The sequence below is a fragment of the Chroicocephalus ridibundus genome, chromosome 7, assembly GCF_963924245.1.
Source record: "Chroicocephalus ridibundus chromosome 7, bChrRid1.1, whole genome shotgun sequence".
Taxonomy (NCBI): domain Eukaryota; kingdom Metazoa; phylum Chordata; class Aves; order Charadriiformes; family Laridae; genus Chroicocephalus; species Chroicocephalus ridibundus.
This window is the reverse complement of record NC_086290.1, coordinates 46,918,851-46,939,990: the sequence shown is the minus strand read 5'-3', so window position 1 is coordinate 46,939,990 and position 21,140 is coordinate 46,918,851. Positions and strand designations below refer to the sequence as shown.

Genomic DNA, 21,140 nt, shown 5'->3' with positions numbered 1-21,140 from the left:
TTGGACTGTAGCTGGTATAGCCTGGCCGTGCTCATCAGTTGTGCAGCCCCAGCCTGCGCTCTCTGCAGGGGCTCTGCCCACTTTGGTGCCCCCCACGGGCAGCACTGGGGGTGGAAAGCAGCTGTCGTACACTGATTTTTCGCTGCGTGGTTGAACAAATTCCACGCACCTGGCTCATTCATCAAGCATCTTCCAGTCCCTGCTGTGAAGGAGGTGGCACAGCTCCAGGTCACAGCTCTCTCTGTGATGTGTGCCAGTCTCGTTTATCGGTTGTTTAATACGGTGTTGAGTCTGGGCTCTGTGGAAAAATAACAGTATATGAGCATGTGGCTGGGGGGCATGTCTTTGTTCTTGGGGGAAAATTAGGTCCACGTGGGCAAAATTATGATTTTGTAATTTTTTGTAAGTTGCCTTTAATTAGGAATGTCATCATTTTGTTTAGCTTTTTGTTGGGAAGTAATCACAAACCAGCAAATTTGTCTTGCGTATCTATTTGCCAGAGAGCATGACTTGCGAAGCACAGTGCATGGTACTTGTGCAGCGGGTATCTAACCTTAGCCGGTATCCACTAGCATTCCTAATTTCATTAAACTTGACTAAAATGCAACAGTTTCAGCTTGTGAGGAAGCATAATTTTAGAGGGGAGGTGTGAAATATAGATTTGAAACTTAGTATGTGCCAGGTGGTTTAAAAAAAAAAAAGCCTCAGAAACATTTATATGTGGATATTCCAGAGTTAAATCCTTGTTTCACAACGTGTCTGAAAGCTCCCAGGGGCTGTGGCTCACAAGGTACTGTGGCTTGGGTGGAGGATCTCAAGATTTCCAGCTGCCAGATGGTTCTTGGACTGCCAGATTCCCATGTGAACCGTATTTCATGGGTAGTAGGGGACCCCTCAGCCGCACCGCAGGATGGTGGCTTCAGGATTTTCCTTGTAGCAGAAAATATGAAAACTTTGGTAGCCGGGGCTTGGGTGTAGGCTCTTAGGGTTTTCTGGCTTTCAGCAGTGGAGCCACTAATATAGACGTAGTTAAAACCAGGGTTTCAAGCGTAAAGTAGGTAAAAGAAATGTTGGTTTAGGTGTAGTGCTAAGACACCGTCCTAATGGCCGACTGTAAAGGGAGCGCAGAGTTAGTACCGTAGACCCCTCAGTACAGTGGGTGTTCAGCGTGAAATGAGAAATTCCACTTCTAACGAAGGTTAGAGGCTGAGATGGAGTCACAAAATCCTGCTGTTTGTTTCCTGGCTTTGATGATCCTAAAGATCTCCTGTCCCTAAAATCTATTTATCAAAAATAACTTTAAATTCAATGTTTGAAATATTAGCAGAGCCGCTTTCCTCTCTTTACCTCAGGCCTTGCCCTGCTGTCAGGGATTACTCTAGGCAGACAATGTCGAGTCAAATGTCAGTTGAGAGCGGAAATTCAGAGGATTAAAGGTGTGTTTGTCTGTAGTCCTAATTAAAAGTCATTTTGTTAGAAATTTGGATGCAAACATGTACAGAAAAGTGTCTCCTTTCATCTGGTTTGATGGTGGCACATAAGCCATAGCACATCTGCAGCCATTTCAGTCCTCCTCAGCTCCCAGCTGAGGTGGGATGCTCCATTTCTTGGCATTTTCTGTCTGCTCTTCCCTGCCTTTAGATTCTGACATCTTCACTGATTTGTACTTTCTGCTGTTTATGAGGGTTGTGTCCTCCCTTCTGACTATCTTCCGTCTTCTTTTTATTGCTTTGGAGAGGGCCAAGAAAGGTGTCGCTGGTGCTTCTCATTGAAACCTTTGATGAGGCATGAAGGCACTCAGATTTGAGAGCTTTCTGGAGCCCGCTGTTGCGTGGGGGTTGTTTAGTCAAGCTGGCTTGATTGGTCCTGCCTGGGCTCCAGAAGACTCCCAGCACAGGTCTCTGGTGATCTCTGAGAGATCCCTGGCATGGTGTCCACCTTTCTCCATGTCCAGTTGTGAAGTTCAGAGGTCAGGGGTTTTCACGTGGAATGTTGCTGTCCCAGGCAGTACTGCCAGGAGAGCCCCTTCTCCTTTGGTGTGCATGGTGTGCTTTGTGGTGCTGGCTGTCCCTCGGCTCTCTGACATCTCACTTGCTTTCCAGGTGGAACCGGGTGTGCAACCACTGGGACCTGCCTCTGAAGGACATGAAAATTTCCCTCCCAAAAATGCAATAACAGACCAAGAGAGCAGCCAACAGATACAGCAGCTGGTGAGTCGTACCTCTGGTTTTGGGTAAGGGAGTGCTATATTTTTTTTCTTGGGGTTTTCACCCCTGGAATCCAGGCTGAGATTTTGGGAACTGAAGTCTTTTATGTACAACTGCCATGCAAAAGTGGGGAGCTTGGCATTGGATGGGGTGTCAGTGGAAAAACACAGGCTGTCTGCGTGGAGAGTGTTGCTGGGTGACAGTTCCAGGCTTGTGGGGGAACATGTCACGCTAAAATGAGAGGGAAACACATCAATAGATTCTGTGCTGTGTTTGGTTTAGTCTTATTTAAAGCCTGAACAGATATGACTGACCTGGGACAGCTGTTCTGTGAGGAATACGTCTGCTGTGAATTACTGCAGCAAATAAGGACAGTTCACAATGAGGTTTAGCAGTTCTTACCAATCTGGGGAACCAAGAGTGGTAGTGAGTAACTGCAGATAAAGGTACATAACCAGAGGATGTCTGCACTCTGCTAGATGTCATTTGGATTGGAATAGGAACTAAGCTAGCACAGCTAAGATTTCAAGCTGATTATTTTGCACAGCTCTGTCTTTTTGTCTCCCGCATCCTGTCCTCCGTCCTATTCTATACAAATGGGAAGTCTGTGCAAATGGGAAATGGAGAACTGTTTCCAGAAGATGAAAGGCTTGGGGAAGAGAGGAATAGCTGTTTCACTTCGTTTCTACATTGTTTGTTTGTCACAAAGAGATTTGGTTAAGAAAATAAAAGTAGCTAATACAGCATTGGGTTCTTAGAAGCTGGGCTTGAATTTCTTATGCATTGTAAGAATGTGGATTTGCTGATCTACTTATGCTTGTTTCATGCAGGAATTTGAACTCAAGAAAAAGCGCAAAAAATGTGAAAACCTTGAGCATGAAGTGAGGAAAAAGCATAAAAGATGCAAAGAATTGGTAAGTGTTCTTGTTGCCTACTGTTGTAAGCATAATGGTAGAAGAGGATCTAGGTTGATGTGCGCCTCTCTTGGATTCTCTTGAGTTTATCTTAATAATGAATCACCAGTCTTTCTCTTAATTTGAGCAGCGTCACAAACTTTGGGCTCCAGCCCTCGAGGCTGCAATTGCTTATTTAGTCTTTCAGCTAGCCGTGGGTTGAATATAGCCACATAAATCACTGGGTGAAACTCCATGGCCTTTGCTAGTTTGAGGAGACGTACCGTTTTTACACGTACTCCAGACAAGTATTGAAAGATTTCTGCATCTTGAGATGGTAGTTACACAAACCCACCTTCATTTTCTTGTGCTCCTTATTTGTTGGATGAAATCTTGCATTTGTTTAATTTCATGGAGGCTTAGCAGGTCATACCACAGCATCTGTATTTCTCCCTTCTGTTTCTACTTTGCTGAGCAGCACTGGTGGCATTAGTGACTATGACAACGCATAGTTTCAGCCAAGGGTGCTTGCCTTCTGAATAGATGTTTTATGTCTTGCTCAAATCTCAGTTCAGGTCAGTTCTAACGCGTAGCTCAGACTCATATGCAGTTCATAGTGCCTCATTGTCTGGGTTAGAATGGAATGTTTAAGGAATAAGTTGGTCATTGTGTGTTGTTAGACAGCAGCTTTTCAAGGTCAAGAAGGGACTAACTCACCTTGAAGTACTGGGACTGAGACTCTACATGCACAGGGAATTAGCTCTTGGGACAGCCAGAGAATATTTAATGATCCATAAAGCATTGGGACAGGGAAATGCGCATGTGTATATGTGGAGCTGCGTGGGATTATGGAACTATTAAAGTGCTCTACTGCCGTATGAAGTTGCTGCAGACGAACTGGACCTGACAAATTCAGTCAGCGTCTCTCCATATGTCCATGGTCTCCTGCCTGCTCAGAGGCAATATTCTCTAAGGCAGGGTGATAGCTGGCTCATGTTGCTTTCTTAACTCCAGGCTGAATCCTGGATTCAGACTAGAGTCAGCTGTTTAAAACTTTTGAGTTTGCACTCTAAAACTCTCTCTAGCCTCATTCTTCCAAATAATTTTTCTTCCTTAACTGAAATTTGTCAAGAAGGCTCTGAACTTGAACCAACAGTGAAACTTGATGAATCGTTGTAGGTGGAGGTTGAGTTCTGAATAGCAGTATATAAATAATGTGACACTGGAGCTGTGAAGCTTTGAGGCTGTGTAAATGGGAAAGAAACTTGTCTGGCACAGGGTTGGTACCTGCTTGAGCAGTGCTGCACGCTGTTGCCCTCCACCCCTCAAGCAGCATCCCATCAGCATCCTGCATCATCAGTCAACAGGAGTGGCGGAGCTGCTCTGCAGAATGATTTGGGGGATTTAGTCTGAGGGCCTCGGTGTAGTAATGCCTGCTGTTTCTGGACAGGAGATCCAGCTGCAGGAGGTACAAAGTGAAAATGCACGACTGGCTGAAGAGAACTTGCAGCTGAATGAGAAGGCTGGATGGGCCGGACAGGTAAAGAGCAGTATCTTTGTCAGACGGAGCATTAGCATCTCTAAAATTTTGCTGAGAAGCACGTGCTAGCATGCTATGTTTTCAGGTTGCCAACTGAGTAATGGTCGTGTGCCCGTCTGTGTGCCTCTCTGTCCTGCATACCCCATGGTAACTGTGAGCAGAGCAGTTAACTGCTGTCTTTTTATTACAGAGTTTCCCAAGACTTGAGTGAGATGCTTTGTCCTTACTTCAGTTCATTCTTGGTTTACCCATGGTAACTTGTCAATGAGTTCATAACCAAAGACGGACAGTGGTTGGTGGGGGAGCAGTGTGTGCTGGTCAGAGTGGTGGTAGAGCAGAACCCATCATGGCAAGCTATGCAAGCATATGGTGTGTTCGAAAGTCCTCGGTCACCTCTGACATTCTTTTGTCATCCTTAAAGAGGGGATTTGGTGGCTGATGATGGGACAGGGAAGAAAGCCACCCCTGCAATTCAGAGCTGCCCTTGCCAGATGGAAAACCCAAAGCTTTCAGATCTTGGGATAAAGGCAGGATACTTGCATTGTTCAGTTTGCAGAGCGGATTTCAGGGGAGGGTGGCTGCACCTCAGAGGGTTGTGTTCTACAAACATGTTGTGTGTGAGAATGGTGGAAGAGTTGGTACTCCAAGGAAGATCATAGAATCATAGAATCTTCATGGTTCGAAAGGACCTTTGAGATCATCGAGTCCAACCAAACAACCTACAATCTCTGCCACTAGAGCATGCCCTGAAGTGCCAAATCTAGATGTTTCTTAATCACCTCTAGGGATGGTGACTCAACCACCTCCCTGGGCAGGCTGTTCCAGTGCCTGGCCACTCTTTCAGTAAGGTAGTTCTTCCTAATATCTAATCTAAACCTCCCCTGCTGCAACTTCAGACCATTTCCTCTGGTCCTGTCATTATTCACCTGGGAGAAGAGGCCAACACCCACCTCTCTCCAACCTCCTTTCAGGTAGTTGTAGAGGGCAATGAGGTCTCCCCTCAGCCTCCTCTTCCCCAAGCTAAACATGCCCAGCTCCCTCAGCCTCTCCTCATATGACCTGGTCTCCAGACCCCTCACCAGCCTGGTAGCTCTCCTCTGGACACGCTCCAGCACTTCAGTGTCCCTCTTGTACAGAGGGGCCCAGAACTGAACACAGCACTGGAGGTGAGGCCTCACCAGTGCCGAGTACAGAGGCACCATCACTTCCCTACTCCTGCTGGCCACGTTATTCCTGATACAAGCCAGAGATACAGTTACAGATCCACTGGGGGTTTCTGTTTCCAGCTTCTCTGGCCAAAAGTAATGCACAAGAGTTAGAAAGTTACTTGTCTGTCCCGTGTGTCAGTGCTGCCACCATGCATAAGGCTTCCTACATATTTAGTAGTTGTTTGTTCTAAGTGGAAGTGTTTGTCTTTGCTTGTTAACCTGCGTTGCTAATGGTCATCAGGTGAACATGATTTCAGCAGGCTGTCATGTCTTTCTGTACTGTTCTCTGTGTTTAATCCTACTGTCTGGGGTTAAAAAGGCTTGTAGACCTTTATTCCCTTTTCCTGTCTCTTCAGTATGTAGCCTATTCCTTGCAAACAGGGAGGGAAGACGGGGGGAGAAGCAGTATGTGCAAATCAAGTGCTTATCACATTAAGGACTGATATAAATGCACATGTATTTGTTTTGAGTGAAAGCTAGAAGGAGAGGAGGTTCATGATTTTGGTATCATTACAAGTAGAAAGCAGGTCTGCAAAACAACCTATTGAGATACAGAAACAAATTATCTTCCATTATTTATACAACAAATACCTATGGCTACTTGTGCTAATTGAAAATCCTTTCTCTTCAGGTTGAATCTGAGAATGCTGACCTGAAATTGCAGGTTGTTTTGGTTACTAAGGAACGGGATTCAGTAATTCAGACGAATCAAGGACTCCAAAGCAAGCTGGAGAATCTAGAGCAGGTGCTGAAGGTCAGTAGGATCCACATGGCTGGAAGGACTGTCCATTAGTGCTGCTTTTGGATGGCACATGTTGTCTCTTTGCTTTTTTTGTCCATTCTTTTGTCTCTGTGCTGCTGTTGGGAATTCTGCTTCTGCGGGATCCTGGAAAATGGCCTTTCAAAGTGGGCATCGGTGCTTTGGAAAGGCTGCTGCAGGGATTTGGGTGGGAGGGGAAAAAAAGGTGGCCATCACTAATTCAAGGATTTTCTTTGACTTGTTGCTCTGCCTTGTGGTAAGAGTTTCTTACTTTCTCCTCTCTTTAATGGTGACATGAAATACAGGCCATGTTTTGATTTCATGGCCCATGGTAGGACACAGGACAGTGTTTCAGTAATGTCACCCTTCAGCTCTCTGTGAATTGTTCTGCAGCACATGAGAAATGTGGCTGAGCGAAGGCAGCAGCTGGAAGTCGAGCACAAGGAAGCGCTGCTAGTCCTGCAGGAGAAGCAAGAGGAAGTCAGACGGCTGCAGCAGGTATGCAGCGTGGGAGAGAATGGACCTTTTACTCCCTGATTCCCTGGAAAGTGATGGGACTCCTGCACCTTGTTTTCCTGGGAAGTGCAGTGTATGGAGGAGGTATATGTGAGCTTACAGGATAAAGTAAACCAGGGAAGGCTGTCTGCATTTAGGCAAACTCTGGTACCTGAGCAAAGTTGAAGGGCTTTTCTCCCAAATGGCAGTTCTGATCTCTCACTGCTGTTTGTCCAAAGACGCTTTCAGTCTGTACAGCGTTTAAATCGATAGTGGTCTATCAGAGTGATGATGACAGAGTGAACTTAGGTAGGCTGCTTTCTTATTTACTCCATTTCTTATTTCTTCTTAGGCACAGGCAGAGGCAAAAAGAGAACATGAAGGAGCAGTACAGCTTCTAGAGGTAAGACAGAAGAAAACAAGATGGATTTGGTATCTTTTGTTCTTAATGTCAGCTTTCTTGATGCCCTGGGTTTTGTTGGCTCTTGAGCAAAATGCTTTCATATCTTGATCGGATGCAACAAGTATCGGTTGTGCTGGTAGAGTAGTTTCTGGGGTCAAAGTTTTCAGGGATTAAATCCTGGCCTGCTCGGCCCTCAGATGGGTTACTTCATTCAGATTGTGCTCAACAACCCTTTCCGGGATGTGTTAAGTAACCAACCTCAGATCTGCTGCTCCATTTTCCAGGATCGTGTGCAGGGAGGAGGAATGCTTGTGTCCACGTGATTTGAAATTTCTTTTGTGTATATGTGCTCTATGCCCTTTTATTAGGGGGGAAAAAGGGAGAAATGTGACCTTTGCCTGAACATAATGAGTGATGAAGTTTGAGGCAGCTCTGTTGTCCCATCTGCTAGGTTGGGACCAGCTGTGCGGGTGCTCTGCCATCCACACAGGACGGGCTTAGTCGTGGCAGCAGACAGCTCAACGGTGCAGCCTGGCAGATGTGATGATTTGCGTTATCTCAGCATTTATCAGGATGACTTTGGAGAAAACCTTGGCCGTGAAGTCCTGGAGCTGCAAAGGCAAAGTTCCAAACCCTGGAACTTGACGTGGTGATTTAGTGGCAGAGAGTGAGGTCTCATGCTAATGAGGCCATGGCCCTGTCTGTAGTGGTGACACGTGGTCAGAGATGACAGGCTGAATTGCCCGTGTCCGCTGCTGTGCAGCAGCTCAGTGGCCATTAGGAGCCCAGGAGAGTTGAGCAAGATGGTAAGTGTCCTTGATGGGGGAGGTTGCTCCATGGCTGCAAGGAGCGTCCACTTTGGAGGGCGCCTGACCTGTATCTGAACTGTAGAGCCTGAGAGTGCTGGGCTTCTACTGGATGGGGTTGAAATTGTTGCAGGCAGGGTGAATATTGTGGGGACGTGATGTTATGTATTGCCCCATTGCCACGTCCTTTCTGAGACATATGCTTTCAGCTGCAGAGACAGGATCAGAGCTGATACTGGTGCTGCTCTTACATCAGTTGTATTTATCTGGCTTCTTGGCAGCCTTTAAGGGAAAGGAGGTTTGATACTTGCCAAATGTTTTATGAACTAATTAATTGAAGGACTGGAGAAGCTACTTAGGTTTAAACTAGACATTTACCTCTGCAAAGGAAGAAAGGGATGGTCATTTTGTTCTGTGTTTGAGAGGCTGGTTGTGTTCTTCTGCAAGGGTCTTATCAGTTAAATATTCTTGCTTGCATGTTACTGGTACAGAGGTGCTTTATAAGTCAGTGACACTAGATGGACCAAAGAAAGAGAAGTTAGCATTAAAAACTAGTTTAATGTGGAGCAGTGGTCATTTAGATGACAACTATAACCATAGTAATTCCAAAACATCAGCGTAGGGCAATGTTAGGGGGTCTAGGGTGCCTGCACTGCGTACTGTCATTTTTACGTGTGTTTGGATTGTTTTCTGATGTAATACTGATGAAGAATGATGGGTCTGTTGATGGGTCTGTTTCCCTTTGGAAGAATTCAGTCGCATAATTGTCATAAGAGGAGTCTTCCTCCTTGGAAATGTTCAAAACTTAACTAGACCAAGCTCTTGGCAGCCTGCTCGAGCTGACCCTGCTTTGGTCTGAGGGAGCTGGACGAGGGGGTCTCCAGAGCTGCCTTCCAGCCTCAGCTGTTCTGTAGTTCTGTGACAAGGCAGCGATGGGGGTGAGGAGAGGTACGGGATGGTTTCGGTGTGCAGAAGGGCCATGGATACAAGGACTCTCTCAGCTTAGAAAGAAAACCTTGAGGTCACGGGAATGAAGGCCTTCTGGAGTGGTTCCAAAGTACATGAGACAAGGATCTCAACTGCCTTTTGCACTGCCTAGGTGCAAATGGCAGCAGTCTGATTTCAGCAATCCAGTGCCAAATTTTATTAGGAAATACGGTGAATAGAGCTTCTTAACTTTGCTGGTTTTCCCTGACCGAGGAGCAGGGTGCATGACTGAGCAGGCTGTTAGGTGCTTGAAATCACGTCAAAGCCAGGTTCTGAGCTGTGACTTGACTTCCCAGCACTCCTTGGTTTCAGACCTGGGGAAAGGTCGGGACGCAAAGTGTCCGTTCCCTTGATTTTATGGGTGGTTGCAGTGTGCTGGGAAAAGAGGGCTTGAAATTTAGCACCGACGCTCAAAGCATATTGCGATTTGGCTCAAAGCATGTTGTGATTTGGAGACCCTCAGAAAGTGCGTGGTTTTCTTATTCGTGCATTCGGTATGTGGGACTTGGCTTTTGTTTAGCAAGCAGATGCTTCTGGGAATGAGGTGGGAATCTCAGCATGGAACAAGGCAGACGCTGTAAGTTGTTGAGAAAACAATTTCTTTCAAACTGAGGGTTGGGTTGTCTTTGGCAGATTGTTGATTTTTGGCTAGTGTAACTGCTGATGTGGTTTTATATCTCTTTTTGCTTTTCTTCTTGCCATCAGAGTACTTTGGATTGCATGCAGGTACTGCTATAACCCTGTCAAACAGGATGTTTTTCTCCTCTGTCCTGACTTTGACAGTTGCTTGATATTCTTGTTTTAACTATACTCTGGAAAAGATTGCAAGAGTGTCACTTCCAAGAAATACATGTAATTGAAGGAGCTACCACTATGAGCTTAATGGAGCAGCTGCTTTTCTGTTCAAATGCTTTGCTTTCTCAGCCAATTAGAATTAGGAGCTTTATTTTTTTGGCATTTCCAGATTTTTAGAATTGTCCAACTGTGCACCTTCTCCATGTGTCACGTACATTTGAAGGTCTTTTGGGAAATACCTGCATTCCAAGGGTGAAGTGTTTCCTTCAAAACCCAAAAGCAATGGCGATCTCGCTGCAAGTGAAAATGTCATGGACAAAAGGGCACGTCCTGCTGCCTTTGTAATTAGTTGGAAGACGGGAAGCAGAGATTGTGAATTAATAGTTTCACAGAAGAGGTAGTAACTAATGAAGTTATAGTCTGGGAGCTGTGCTAGCTGGCCTGTTCACAAATGATTTGGAAAGAAGGCTAATATGGAAGCGATGGGGTTTGTAGCTGATAGGAAACTGCTTTCAACAGTCACCTTCAGATCTGTCTGCAGAGAGTTGTGAGAAGATCTCCTGAGTAATGGGGAGATGAAGTGACAGGTAACGCTGACTGTGCAAAGGCGTGCACACAGAGGAGAAGCAGCTGTGACTGCCGTGCATAGTGGTGGGCTCTGAATAACCTGTTGTGGCAGGAAATGCAATGTTTGAGAGAGGGTAATTTTTTAAAAATGTCAGCCTAATTCACAAGTCTGGTCAAACAGGCCAGTGCAGTGTTGGGCCATTCCCAATTCCCTTCCTAAAAGTTCCCAAGGATATTACTAGGATATGCCCACGTGCAGTAGAAGTAGCACCCACATCTGTGTGGAGTTATGGGTGTTCTGTTAATCCCTTTGGTTTTAGCCCTGCTTTGAGCAGGAGTTTGGACTGCAGACCTGTTGAGTTCCCTTCTAGCAAAATCGTAATTCTCTGATCTCAGAAACATGTAGCAGAAGATACGGATAGAGGTAACAAGGGACATCTGGAAGGGGAACATCAATTGTAGGAGAAGTGTAATAGAGCAGCCAAGACAGAGAGTGTCTAAGAGGACAGGGCTGAGCTGGTGGTGCTTGGGTCTAGCTTGGTGTGGAAAATCGGAGTACCTGAACCACCTGAATTGGTGGTTAAAGTGATCCCCCTGCCCCGCCAAGCTCTGCTCCCTGCTCTTGCAGCCTCTTCTGGTAGTCATGGTACTCAGTCTCACTTGGTGTGTGGCTCTTCTTTCCCCACTTTTGGGTTGGGTTTAGACACAGAAGTCTCCTCTCTCTTCTGTGTCTGGAGCTTGATTCCTGCTGGTTCCCTGAAGCTCCTGGCCATGTCCTGAGGCTCCTCTTCCTTATCCCCCTGCCTCCTAGCACTGCCCTGGAAACTTGCTGCTTGCCCAGCTGTGTGTGAACCTCCGCAAGTAGTTTGCTACAAGTACCCATTGTGTATGATGTGGCAGTAATACTTAAGGGATGTTCGTCCATTGTTTTGAACAACACAAGATCTAAAAGGTACCTGAGTAATTGGGTATCTCAGAATTAAGCTGTGGATTATCCAGGCTATTGACTTGAACACCAGCATAAATGGATTAAACGGTGATTAATAAATTTACAGAACCAAGGCACTATTATGATGCTTTTAAACACAATATCCAGATGCATCTGCTGGCTCAGGTCTCCAGACAAGATGGGCAAACCCTCTTTGGTCCTGCAGTCGTTCTGTACCTGCCTCTTGTCATCGGCTACATCCCAACGTGGGATCAGGGATCCGTGTTGGTCTAGAGGAAGCCCTGCTTTGATCCAGCGCAACTGTTTTTACTGTTTATGGTTTCTTTTCTCTATTAAGATGCAATGCATAGGGGAGAAGCATTTATGTGAAAAATCTTAACTGTAGGTAAACTTGAGCCCTTGTGACTGCAGTGGAATCCCGTACAACGTGACTCGGTTAACAGGGAGTTCAGTGAGCAAGTGGAAAATGCAGATGCTTCTGGATGTTGCTCATGGCATCTGATACTCTTTTTCACTTCAGAAACAGTTTCTTCTTGCCAGCCTTCAGAGACTTCACCAGGCTTCCCTTAAAGACTGAGCGCTCCTAGCTTCTTGTGAAGGAAACAAGGGATAAACTGACATGTTTAAAACAGATATTGCACTGATAAAATAAAAATGCATGCACGCTCAGAAATTGGTAGGGAGTGAACTACCAGTACTCTGAGACCAGAAAGAAAGCTTTTTCCAGGTCAGATATTATTTTTAGAGATGCCTAAAAAACAGGCTTTCTGTCTCACAGAATATTTCAAGGCATAATTTTTCTTGGAGTTGTAAGGAGAAAAAGGCTCTTCAGAAACATTTTGTAGAATGGAAAATTTCGAAGAGCACAATGCCGTCATCTGTTTTGATGCATCTTACCGATGCAAAATGATGAGAAGAGTGACTACAGAGCCTGGTGTGATCTCAGCCCTAAGAGAAAAAAGAACAAATGTCATCTCTTGCAAGGCAGAGCCTGCACCTCAGCCAGGTGCGCTAATGCCAAATTAAATATTTTCTGCATTAAGTCAATTGAAGAAGTGCTGATTAGCTAATGTATTCTCATCCAGCACTAATGCTTTTTGTTTACTTATTACCTGAAGTGCATGAGCAGGGTCCACACAGGATATCTGTCTAGGAAGCCAGAGTAAGCTGTTGCACAGTAGAAGAGTGAGAGGAGGGGAAGGAGTTGCATTTTTCTGGGAATTGATATGCCTGCAATGACAGACTATGTGGGGACACGTAAGGACAGCCAGGACTCAGCAATATTTTGGAAGGGGAAGATGTAGAGGTGGTAGAAAGAGAATACTAGAAAATACAAATGGTTCTCTAGTAGGAACGTCTCCTTCTCTCTCCATAGTATTTCTCCAAGGCTCCCCTGCCTCTCATCTTGCTGAGATGTAGGTTTCTTGTACTCAGCATGCATTTTCCTGGAGCAAGTCATCCCCAGAGGACCTGGTGGCAAAGCATCTGAGCTGCCCACATCAAAGAAATGTTCTGCAGCACGGGACAGGGTGCTGATGCTCTCTGCCCTTCCTAGTGCATGAAGGAGCCAAGATCTGGAGGGACAATCAGGAGTCCTGCCCAGAATATGGGGAGGCCAGGGTAAGGTTTTGGGAGCTTGCTGGAGCCTCTGGAGTGGTGGATGAAATAGAGCATCGGAAGAGCAGTTCCTTTTGGAAACGTGATTTTAATGCTACCATAAACACGCAAAGTCTTTTTCTTTTCAAGGCTTATTTATCTTTGACTTATCTCGTCTTGTCTTATGCGGGGCTTGGATAGGATATTGAAGTTCAAACCCAGCATTTCAGGGATAATTCCTAATTGAGCTTGCAGTCAGTCTCCTCAAAGATGGTGAGTCTCGGGCTTTCAAAGATCCTGTAGGTATGGATTTGCCAGTTCCTGTTGACCATTCCTGGGCAGGGCACACCTTTAGGTTCTTGGAGTCTGAGACTCACTGAAAAGCTGTGGCAAAGGCAAATGGTGTTTGGAGCCTTCACTAGTGGTTTTGGTATGGGTTTGTGCCTCATCTTGTGTCTCTCCTGCCAGGCCCGGGTGAAAGATCTGGAAGACCAGTGTCGCAGTCAAACAGAGCAGTTCAGCCTCCTGTCTCAGGAACTCAAACAATTCCGGCTTCAAACAGGAAAAATCGACCTTCTCACCTCTACGCTGGTGACTTCTGAGCTTCCTCTTGCTCTGTGCAGCTCTACCCCACAGCCCCACTGGGAGAAGGGTAATTACACTATGAGTGTTTTGACAAATGAGTTGTTGGGAAAGGTGTAAAGGAAATAATGCAAATGTTTAGTTAACTTTTGGGATCTCTGTCTCTATCTCTCTCTCATAAATACCTTTGGTTCATTTTGTAGTCATAAAGAGAATTTGGCATTTCTCTCACCAAAGAGAGCCCAGGGTGTCCAGTTTGTTGCACCGTTAAATGAGTCACATTTTCAGAGGGTTGAGCTGCTCTAAAGGGTCACTGTGATGCTCACTGCTGATCTTGTATTCTGCCTATGGCTAAAAGTAATGGACGGATTATTTTATTGCAGAATCGACTGTTCCTGGGTTGCTCACTCACCAGGGTGCAAAGAAGGTTCACAATGAAGAGACTGATGAGTTGGAGTCGTCACAGCGGGCACCTGATGCCACTGGTGGCTCCCCAGTTGCTGCTACCAGTTCTCAGAAACAAGCCAAGAAAGTGGAATCTCAGTCAAACTCTTCGAAGTCAGAATCCATGCAGAACAGTCCAAAATCCTGCCCAACTCCAGAGGTCAGTATGGGAGTCCCCTCTGCGGCCCGTGCTTTCTAGACACAAGGGAATAAATGCAGTGCTGAGAGCCCCAATAATGTTGCATTTATTCCCTCCTGGCTGCCTGAAGAAAATGGGGGGAAAAACAAGAGAAAAGCTGCAGGAAAAAGTTGAAATGGCCTTGGATGCCTGTGTCTGTAATGCTCATTTGAACGTATTGCTGTGCTCCAGGAAGGAAACAACTGGCTAAACAGAGTGCTGGGCGCTTGGAGAAGGAGCGGGATGGGGAGGTTGATGGGTGGGAAGTGTGGGAAAGCTCTTGCTAAGCTTCCTTGTGACATCTCAGCTACTGTTAAAACACCCAAAGACTCCAAACTATTGTTTTTGACATGCTGAGGAGCTGCCCAGACTATTTTTGGCCTTGAGCTGTGGATAAGGGGCTCAGACTTTTTTGCTGGTGCTTTTAAGTATTAAAAATCTTACTTGGTGAAGTAAGAAATCTTTCTTGGTGAAAGAAACCATGAAAAGATGCTAAGTTTGTGCTAGCAGAGGGATGAAATTAATAGGCTTTGCTTGTTTGTGTCACCAAGATCTCATAGACGGTTGTTGCTTCTCCTCCCCAGGAGCTCCTACAGACTATTGTAGGGTTCATGTAAACAGTCTTTCATACTCTCCGCTGTATGTCGCTTGGTGTGACAATTTAGGGTAAAGTGGTGCTGTGAGCAGGGCTAGGCGTGATGGCGTGGGAAGCAGCTTTTGCTCTTTTGGTCCACGGCTATTTCCCGAGTGCTAAAATCTTCGAGGCCCTGTGGAGTGCCTCATTGTACGTGTGGAGCACACTGAAGTCTTGAGCTACTGAGGCCAGGGCACTAATGAAGGGATCCTGCTGTGGCAGGCAGTGTCCACCACAGCTCTGAGAAGCTGCCACATTTAGAGACAAAGTGAAAGTCACACCTGTGGAGGAACAGGTATGTGACTACTGTAATTTCTGTAGTGGGAAAAATTACTATTTTTTTTAGTGTAAGAGAAAGCTTGGAAGCCACCATGTCTCCAAGGCCAGTAGTGCCTACAAAGGTCAGCATGGGAACCTTGGAAAACAGGCAGCGTTTAGAGCATTTGGCTTCAGCAACGCATGGTCGTGGGAACACTCCAGAGTTTAGCCAGGCTGCTAAAAGCTACTCCATTTGGGTCTACCTTTGGGTGTTACAGGGCACAGGTGTCTGTTACTCTCGCACGTGATGCAAGATTGTGTTACGAGCAGTACGCTACGTTGAAAAGGTGCTCTGAACTCTTTGAAAAATTAACTTTGGCAGTTCAGATACTAGAAAAAATACCTACCTTGTATTCTGGGTCTTCGACAATAATACATTTGTTTTGAGATCTGCTTTAAAAAGGCAGCTTGAGTTGGCACCATTGCAAACAAAGACAAGGGAAGTGCGTTTCCTCAAAAAGTGTGATTGCATTACACAGCTCATTGCCACGGGATGTAAAATTCCAGTATGTCAATGGGATCAAAAAGACTGAGACAAATTTCTCAAAGATGCTTCTGCCAGTAGCCACCAAATGCATTCAGGGTGCAGCCTCCAGCTTAGGAAGTCCATAAGTAGCCGATTGCTAGAAGCCAACAGGCTGTACCAGGAAGAAGAGAATTTCATGCTTGCCCTGTCTCTTGTACGCTTTTCTTCAGCATGTGCTACTGGCAGCTACCAGAGCCAGCTGTTTGGACTAGATAGAGCTTTGGTTGGAAGTCATAGAGCTTTCTAATGTTCTGAAAGCACAAAAATATTATATCAAAGTATTTACAAGTGCTGGAGAGGAACTGCCTGAACAAAAGCTCTTAGAGACTTACATATCTAATAGGGCTATAAGGTGTCCTTTGTTCAATTTAGCGATACCGAGAAATTAATATACTGAATTATGGATATGTAGGGCAGAAGGGCCCTCCAGAGTCTGTAGTCCAGTCTCCTCAGGTGGCATTATCACCAACACTAGATCAGTGTGACCACGGCTTTGCCTAGCTGAGGCTCGAAGTTTTTCAAGAATGGAGATCCCCTACCTCAGTGGGAACCTGTCCCGCGGTTCCATCACCGACCTGGGCAAGGAGTTTTTCCTAATGTCTGACTGGAACCCCTAAAGCTGCAGCTTGGAGCTATTGCGTCTTATTTCTACCTCTTCACCTTAAAAGTCATTCTTCCAGGTAGTTCTTAGCCCAGTGGCCAGGCTGGCACCATGAGCTTAGAGTATTTGTTCACTGATGTTCGAATGCTTTGAGTATTCCTTTACTCTGATTTGGGCCATATCATATCCTTCATCTTTAATGTTTTTAGGTGGACACTGCAAGTGAAATGGAAGAACTGGATGTTGACAGCATCTCTCTAATGCCAGAACCAGGCAGCCAAGGCCCCGCAAAGCTCCAGGTGTTCTTAGCTCGATACAGGTACTGAGTCATTTCTTGTGGTCTATGAGGTTAGACAGGTTATCTCACAGTTTACCCTCTTCTCTAGTGTTAACCACTGTTAGGGATGGGTATTAGGTGAGAGGCCCCCTGATGAGGTAGGCAGGTTAAAACTACCAGCAGTCCAAATCCTGTCACCAGTGTATTTCTCATTTTCACGCTAGTGGAGCTTTTGGACCTCAGTTTAACATGCAGAGTTACAGCACTGAGAGTTGTATAACTTGGATCCCGAGGGTTGGATAATTACGAAGAAAAAGGCTAGAAACCTTTTCTTCACTCATGTTAACTTTCTTCTTGCATAAATCAGCTCATTCTTAGGGTCTTAAACATAAGAATTTTGAGATTCTCTGCTGTGCTTGTCCATGACAGTTCTGTGGCTGGTAAAGCGTACCTTAAATGTGTGGGGCATTTTCCATGCTTTGGGTTTGGTTTGGTGTTTTTTTGGTTTTGTTTTTGTTTTTTTCAAAACTATTAAGTACATGAAATGTAGAGAGCTATTGACATAAAATAGTTAAGAGTGCAGGTGAATTTAAGGATGCCTATTTTAGAAATGGCAGAGCCCTACAACTTTCCTACTTGGTACGCTCAGAAACACAGCAGGCACTCAGGTAATTCACATCTCTCTTTTTAAGCACTTTCTTGAGTCACTCTGATCTGTTCCTTCAGACGTCACAAGACATCTGTTCTGCTACTCAGAAAATTATTCCTCCCTGCTATTTGAACACGGAGCAATATATTATTAGTTATATATAAAACCGTAAGCTCGAGTCTTGGCCTTTGCCTGTGGAACTTGCCGCTTGCAAAAACCCGATGTGAATTGTACGCTGATGTAACATCACAGCTTGAATGTATTGCTGTGAAAGTTCCTATTCAAAGTAAGCCTTCATATTGTAAATATTTCAGCTACAATCCTTTTGATGGACCTAACGAAAATCCAGAGGCAGAGCTTCCGCTGACTGCTGGCGAATATATTTACATCTATGGAGACATGGATGAAGATGGCTTCTTTGAAGGTGTGTTTTAGTAGAACGAAATGTGACCGAACTGCTGTGGAGAGGTGATCTCTTTTAAAAAAAAAAAAAAACGAGAGAGGAATTTAGCGAAGCTTGAAACCTCAAGGTAAAGTTTTTCTGCCCAAAGTCAGTTTGTTAGAGAGAAGAACAGATTCTGTTGGAAAAGGGTTTATTTATGTCAAGATTAAATTAAGTTTAAAACATGAAATCGTGGTCTAGTGGTTTCAGTGGGAATTTTACCACTGCTTTCAGCAGAGCTCCAGGTTTCATCCCCATATGGTTCCTCCCCAGCCATGGAGAGAAACATGTTCAGCCCTGGGCACCTTCTGCAGATGGTCTGTTTCCCTCTTCCCAGTGACTGTGTCGTGAGCTGTAGGCAGCTGACGGCCTCGATTACCTTTTGCTCTTTTGGCAGAGTAGGGTATGAGCTAAGCAGCCCAAACTACAGTCCTTATCCTATTTGGTGTCGTACAATGCATTTCTCTTTTGGCATCTTTGAAAACGTGGTGCTGCTTGGCTAACAGGCAGGTGGAATCAAAACCAAGAATTGTGGACTTCATTTGTAATGAAGTTTCTTTGTGGAGCTGGCATTCTTAATGGTCTGAAGGATCCTCATTTTACTGAGGCGCTTTGCAAGAGCTGAGGCAAATGCATGCCATGTTGCACTGCTTGCTCTTTGACTGTTCTGGCTCTTTATTTCTTTCTATTTCCAAGCTTCTCATGTATTTATTTGTTTGTTTATTGTTTAAAGAATAAAAAAAAGTTATTCTTTACTAATATTTTCTGCTTTCCCTGCTTTCAGTTGATTTGCTATAGGTAGAGTTTGAAAGAGGAAAGTAAGCACAATCCCTACGTACTGCTCAGTTGTGATCTGTTGGTCCTTGCACGTACCAAGAGTGCTGTAGTGTCAGTCATCCGGGTGGGTTCTTTTAGGACATCTTTATTACAGAAGCTAGTGTAACAAAGTAAACAAACTAAAAAGAAGGTGAGAGCTTAATACAGAGCTGGAAAGATGGACTTTCTTGAGGAAGTACTACAAAAGCCAAATCTGTATGGCTGGGAGAAGACGTAAAATCATCAATCTGCATAGTTTGGGAAGGCTAGAAAAAGACACTTAAGTTAGTGAAAGAGCTGTGATGAGGAACAATAGGATAATGAAGAAGGAAAAACCCTTAAGCTAATTGCACAAACCAACTTTCTAGTTAGTTGGCTCTGGAATGTGCGGAGCAGTGTGTCTTCTTACTGTGGCCATTAGGATCTAACTAGGGCAGCCTTAGGAAATGCAGGAAACTTTGCCAGGAATAACCTCCCAGAGGATTTTCTTCATTCCTGACTGCAGCGCAGTTATGAACTAGCGTAGACATTGTTGCGTTGTCTTCACGGATGGGTTGGAAAGCTGAACGGTAGGTGCAGTGGTAACAGGTTTCCTGTTTTTTGTTTAGGGGAGCTGATGGATGGCCGGCGAGGGCTGGTCCCCTCCAATTTTGTTGAGCGAGTTTCAGATGATGACCTCATGATGTTTCTGCCTTCGGAGCTGAATGATCTCACCCATAGTTCATACCAGGAGAAAAGTTTTGTCAGTGCAAGCGCCAGCAGTGGAGATAAGAGTGATTTCTCCATTGAAGAGAGTAGCATCAGTCCCTTGGCCAGTAGAGCAGAAGGAGACCAGGAGGAACCTGTTAGTCATACAGCAGTGCCTTACCCAAGAAAATTGACTTTGATCAAGCAGCTTGCCAGAAGCATAGTTGTAGGCTGGGAACCACCACTTTTGCCAGCTGGCTGCCCAGACATACAAAGCTACAACATCTATGTGGATGAAGAGCTACGTCAAAATGTGAAGAGTGGCTTTCAGACCAAAGCAGTGATTGAAAAGCTGGATTTGAAGACAAAGGCTTACCGTGTATCTGTGCAGACTGTGACAGAGCAAGGCAGTTCTGATAAACTGCGATGTACTTTCTTTGTGGGGCAAGATTTTTGTGTGGCACCGACTATGCTGAAAGTCAGAAGCGTCACTGCCACATCAGCAGAGGTGACGTGGCTTCCCTGCAACAGCAATTACAACCACGCAGTCTATCTCAATGGGGAGGAATGTGACATAACAAAACCTGGGGTCTACTGGTACACCTTCCGCAACCTGCAGCCGAGCACTCCATATGTTGCCAAGCTGGAGGCCCGGCCCTTGAAAACACCTTGGGAAGAGGTGCCAGAGGGGCAGGAGCAGAACTCAGCTGTGATACACTTCACTACCCCACTAGCAGGTATCAGAGCAGTCGTGCCCACTGTGCATGGAGTGCTTGGAGCAGTGCGCTCTGCCATTGCTTTGCTATGAAGCCTTGGGGCGAAGGGAAGTAAGGTTTATTAGGTCCCAAAGCCTGAGATGCTGTCCTGTTTTGTCTTAGTCTTTTTCTTCTTTTATTTTAAAAAATTATCTGTTTTTTTTTTCATTTGCTCTGGGGAGACATCCCCTTTGCTGATTTGAACAGCATGCCTCTCGGGGCATGGAAGATGTGGTTTGCCATGACCTTGCTCTAAGGGTTTGCTGCATCTTGGCCTCAGCTACTTTTGCAAAGTTCTGTTTTCTGTTCATTAAAGCTTTCACAGAACAAGAGTGCCTTATCTTCTCTGGTCCTGTCTATCATTTCCCAAGAGTAACCTGGCTAGTCTGTGTGGTTCTGCAGTGGCAGGTCCAGTGTGAGTTTTCTCTTTGATTCAAGCCAGGGTTTAGTTTAGCTTTAGGCTCTAATGAGGAAAGCCTGAGCAAAATCTGTTTGGTCTCTCACAGGGACACCTGATGCTCCTTTAGATGTCCAGGTAGAAGCTGGTCCCTCACCAGGTATCCTCGTTATCAGCTGGTTACCTGTCACCATTGACGCTGAAGGATCTTCCAATGGAGTTCGAGTCACCGGTTACGCTGTGTATGCAGATGGGCAGAAGGTATTGTGCACGCTGGGCGAGGCTGGTGGTTGTGCAGGGGTGGCTGGTGCAGGGGTAGCGGGCAGTCGCAGAGCCTCAAGACCTGGAAAGCAGCTGGTGACGGTACTGGTCAGCGCCGACGTGATGAATATTAATGTCACTGAGGTGCTCCTGTCACCTAGCCAGGACTGGGCGTACTTTGTGTATTTGTGAGAGGTAAAGAAAAAGGAAGACAAGGCCATACTCTCAAAAGCAAGGAAACTTTTTTTTTTTTTAACCGGGAGAGGACTTTTCTAATTAATATGTCATTAGCGTGGTGCATGGGGACCAACTCGGCTGCAGTAACTTGGTAATGCATGGCTGATCCAGACTCGTGGGATCCTGAGTA

General features: G+C 45.4%; 1 protein-coding gene across 9 annotated transcripts in view; it reads left to right on the top strand.

Moving 5' to 3' along the window:
• TSPOAP1 (TSPO associated protein 1) overlaps positions 1 to 21,140 on the top strand; it is a 74,290-nt gene that overhangs the window by 25,017 nt on the left and 28,133 nt on the right. For 8 of the 9 annotated variants that reach the window (XM_063341805.1, XM_063341801.1, XM_063341797.1 and 5 more), the window contains exons 6-17: positions 2,103 to 2,210; positions 3,038 to 3,121; positions 4,551 to 4,640; positions 6,480 to 6,602; positions 7,002 to 7,106; positions 7,456 to 7,506; positions 13,675 to 13,858; positions 14,172 to 14,392; positions 16,699 to 16,808; positions 17,730 to 17,839; positions 19,282 to 20,097; positions 20,622 to 20,773. In XM_063341805.1, coding sequence (XP_063197875.1) covers positions 2,103 to 2,210; positions 3,038 to 3,121; positions 4,551 to 4,640; positions 6,480 to 6,602; positions 7,002 to 7,106; positions 7,456 to 7,506; positions 13,675 to 13,858; positions 14,172 to 14,392; positions 16,699 to 16,808; positions 17,730 to 17,839; positions 19,282 to 20,097; positions 20,622 to 20,773 — 2,154 coding nt within the window. The remainder of the gene's footprint in view (positions 1 to 2,102; positions 2,211 to 3,037; positions 3,122 to 4,550; positions 4,641 to 6,479; positions 6,603 to 7,001; positions 7,107 to 7,455; positions 7,507 to 13,674; positions 13,859 to 14,171; positions 14,393 to 16,698; positions 16,809 to 17,729; positions 17,840 to 19,281; positions 20,098 to 20,621; positions 20,774 to 21,140) is intronic. The other variant, XM_063341804.1, reaches the window with a different exon arrangement.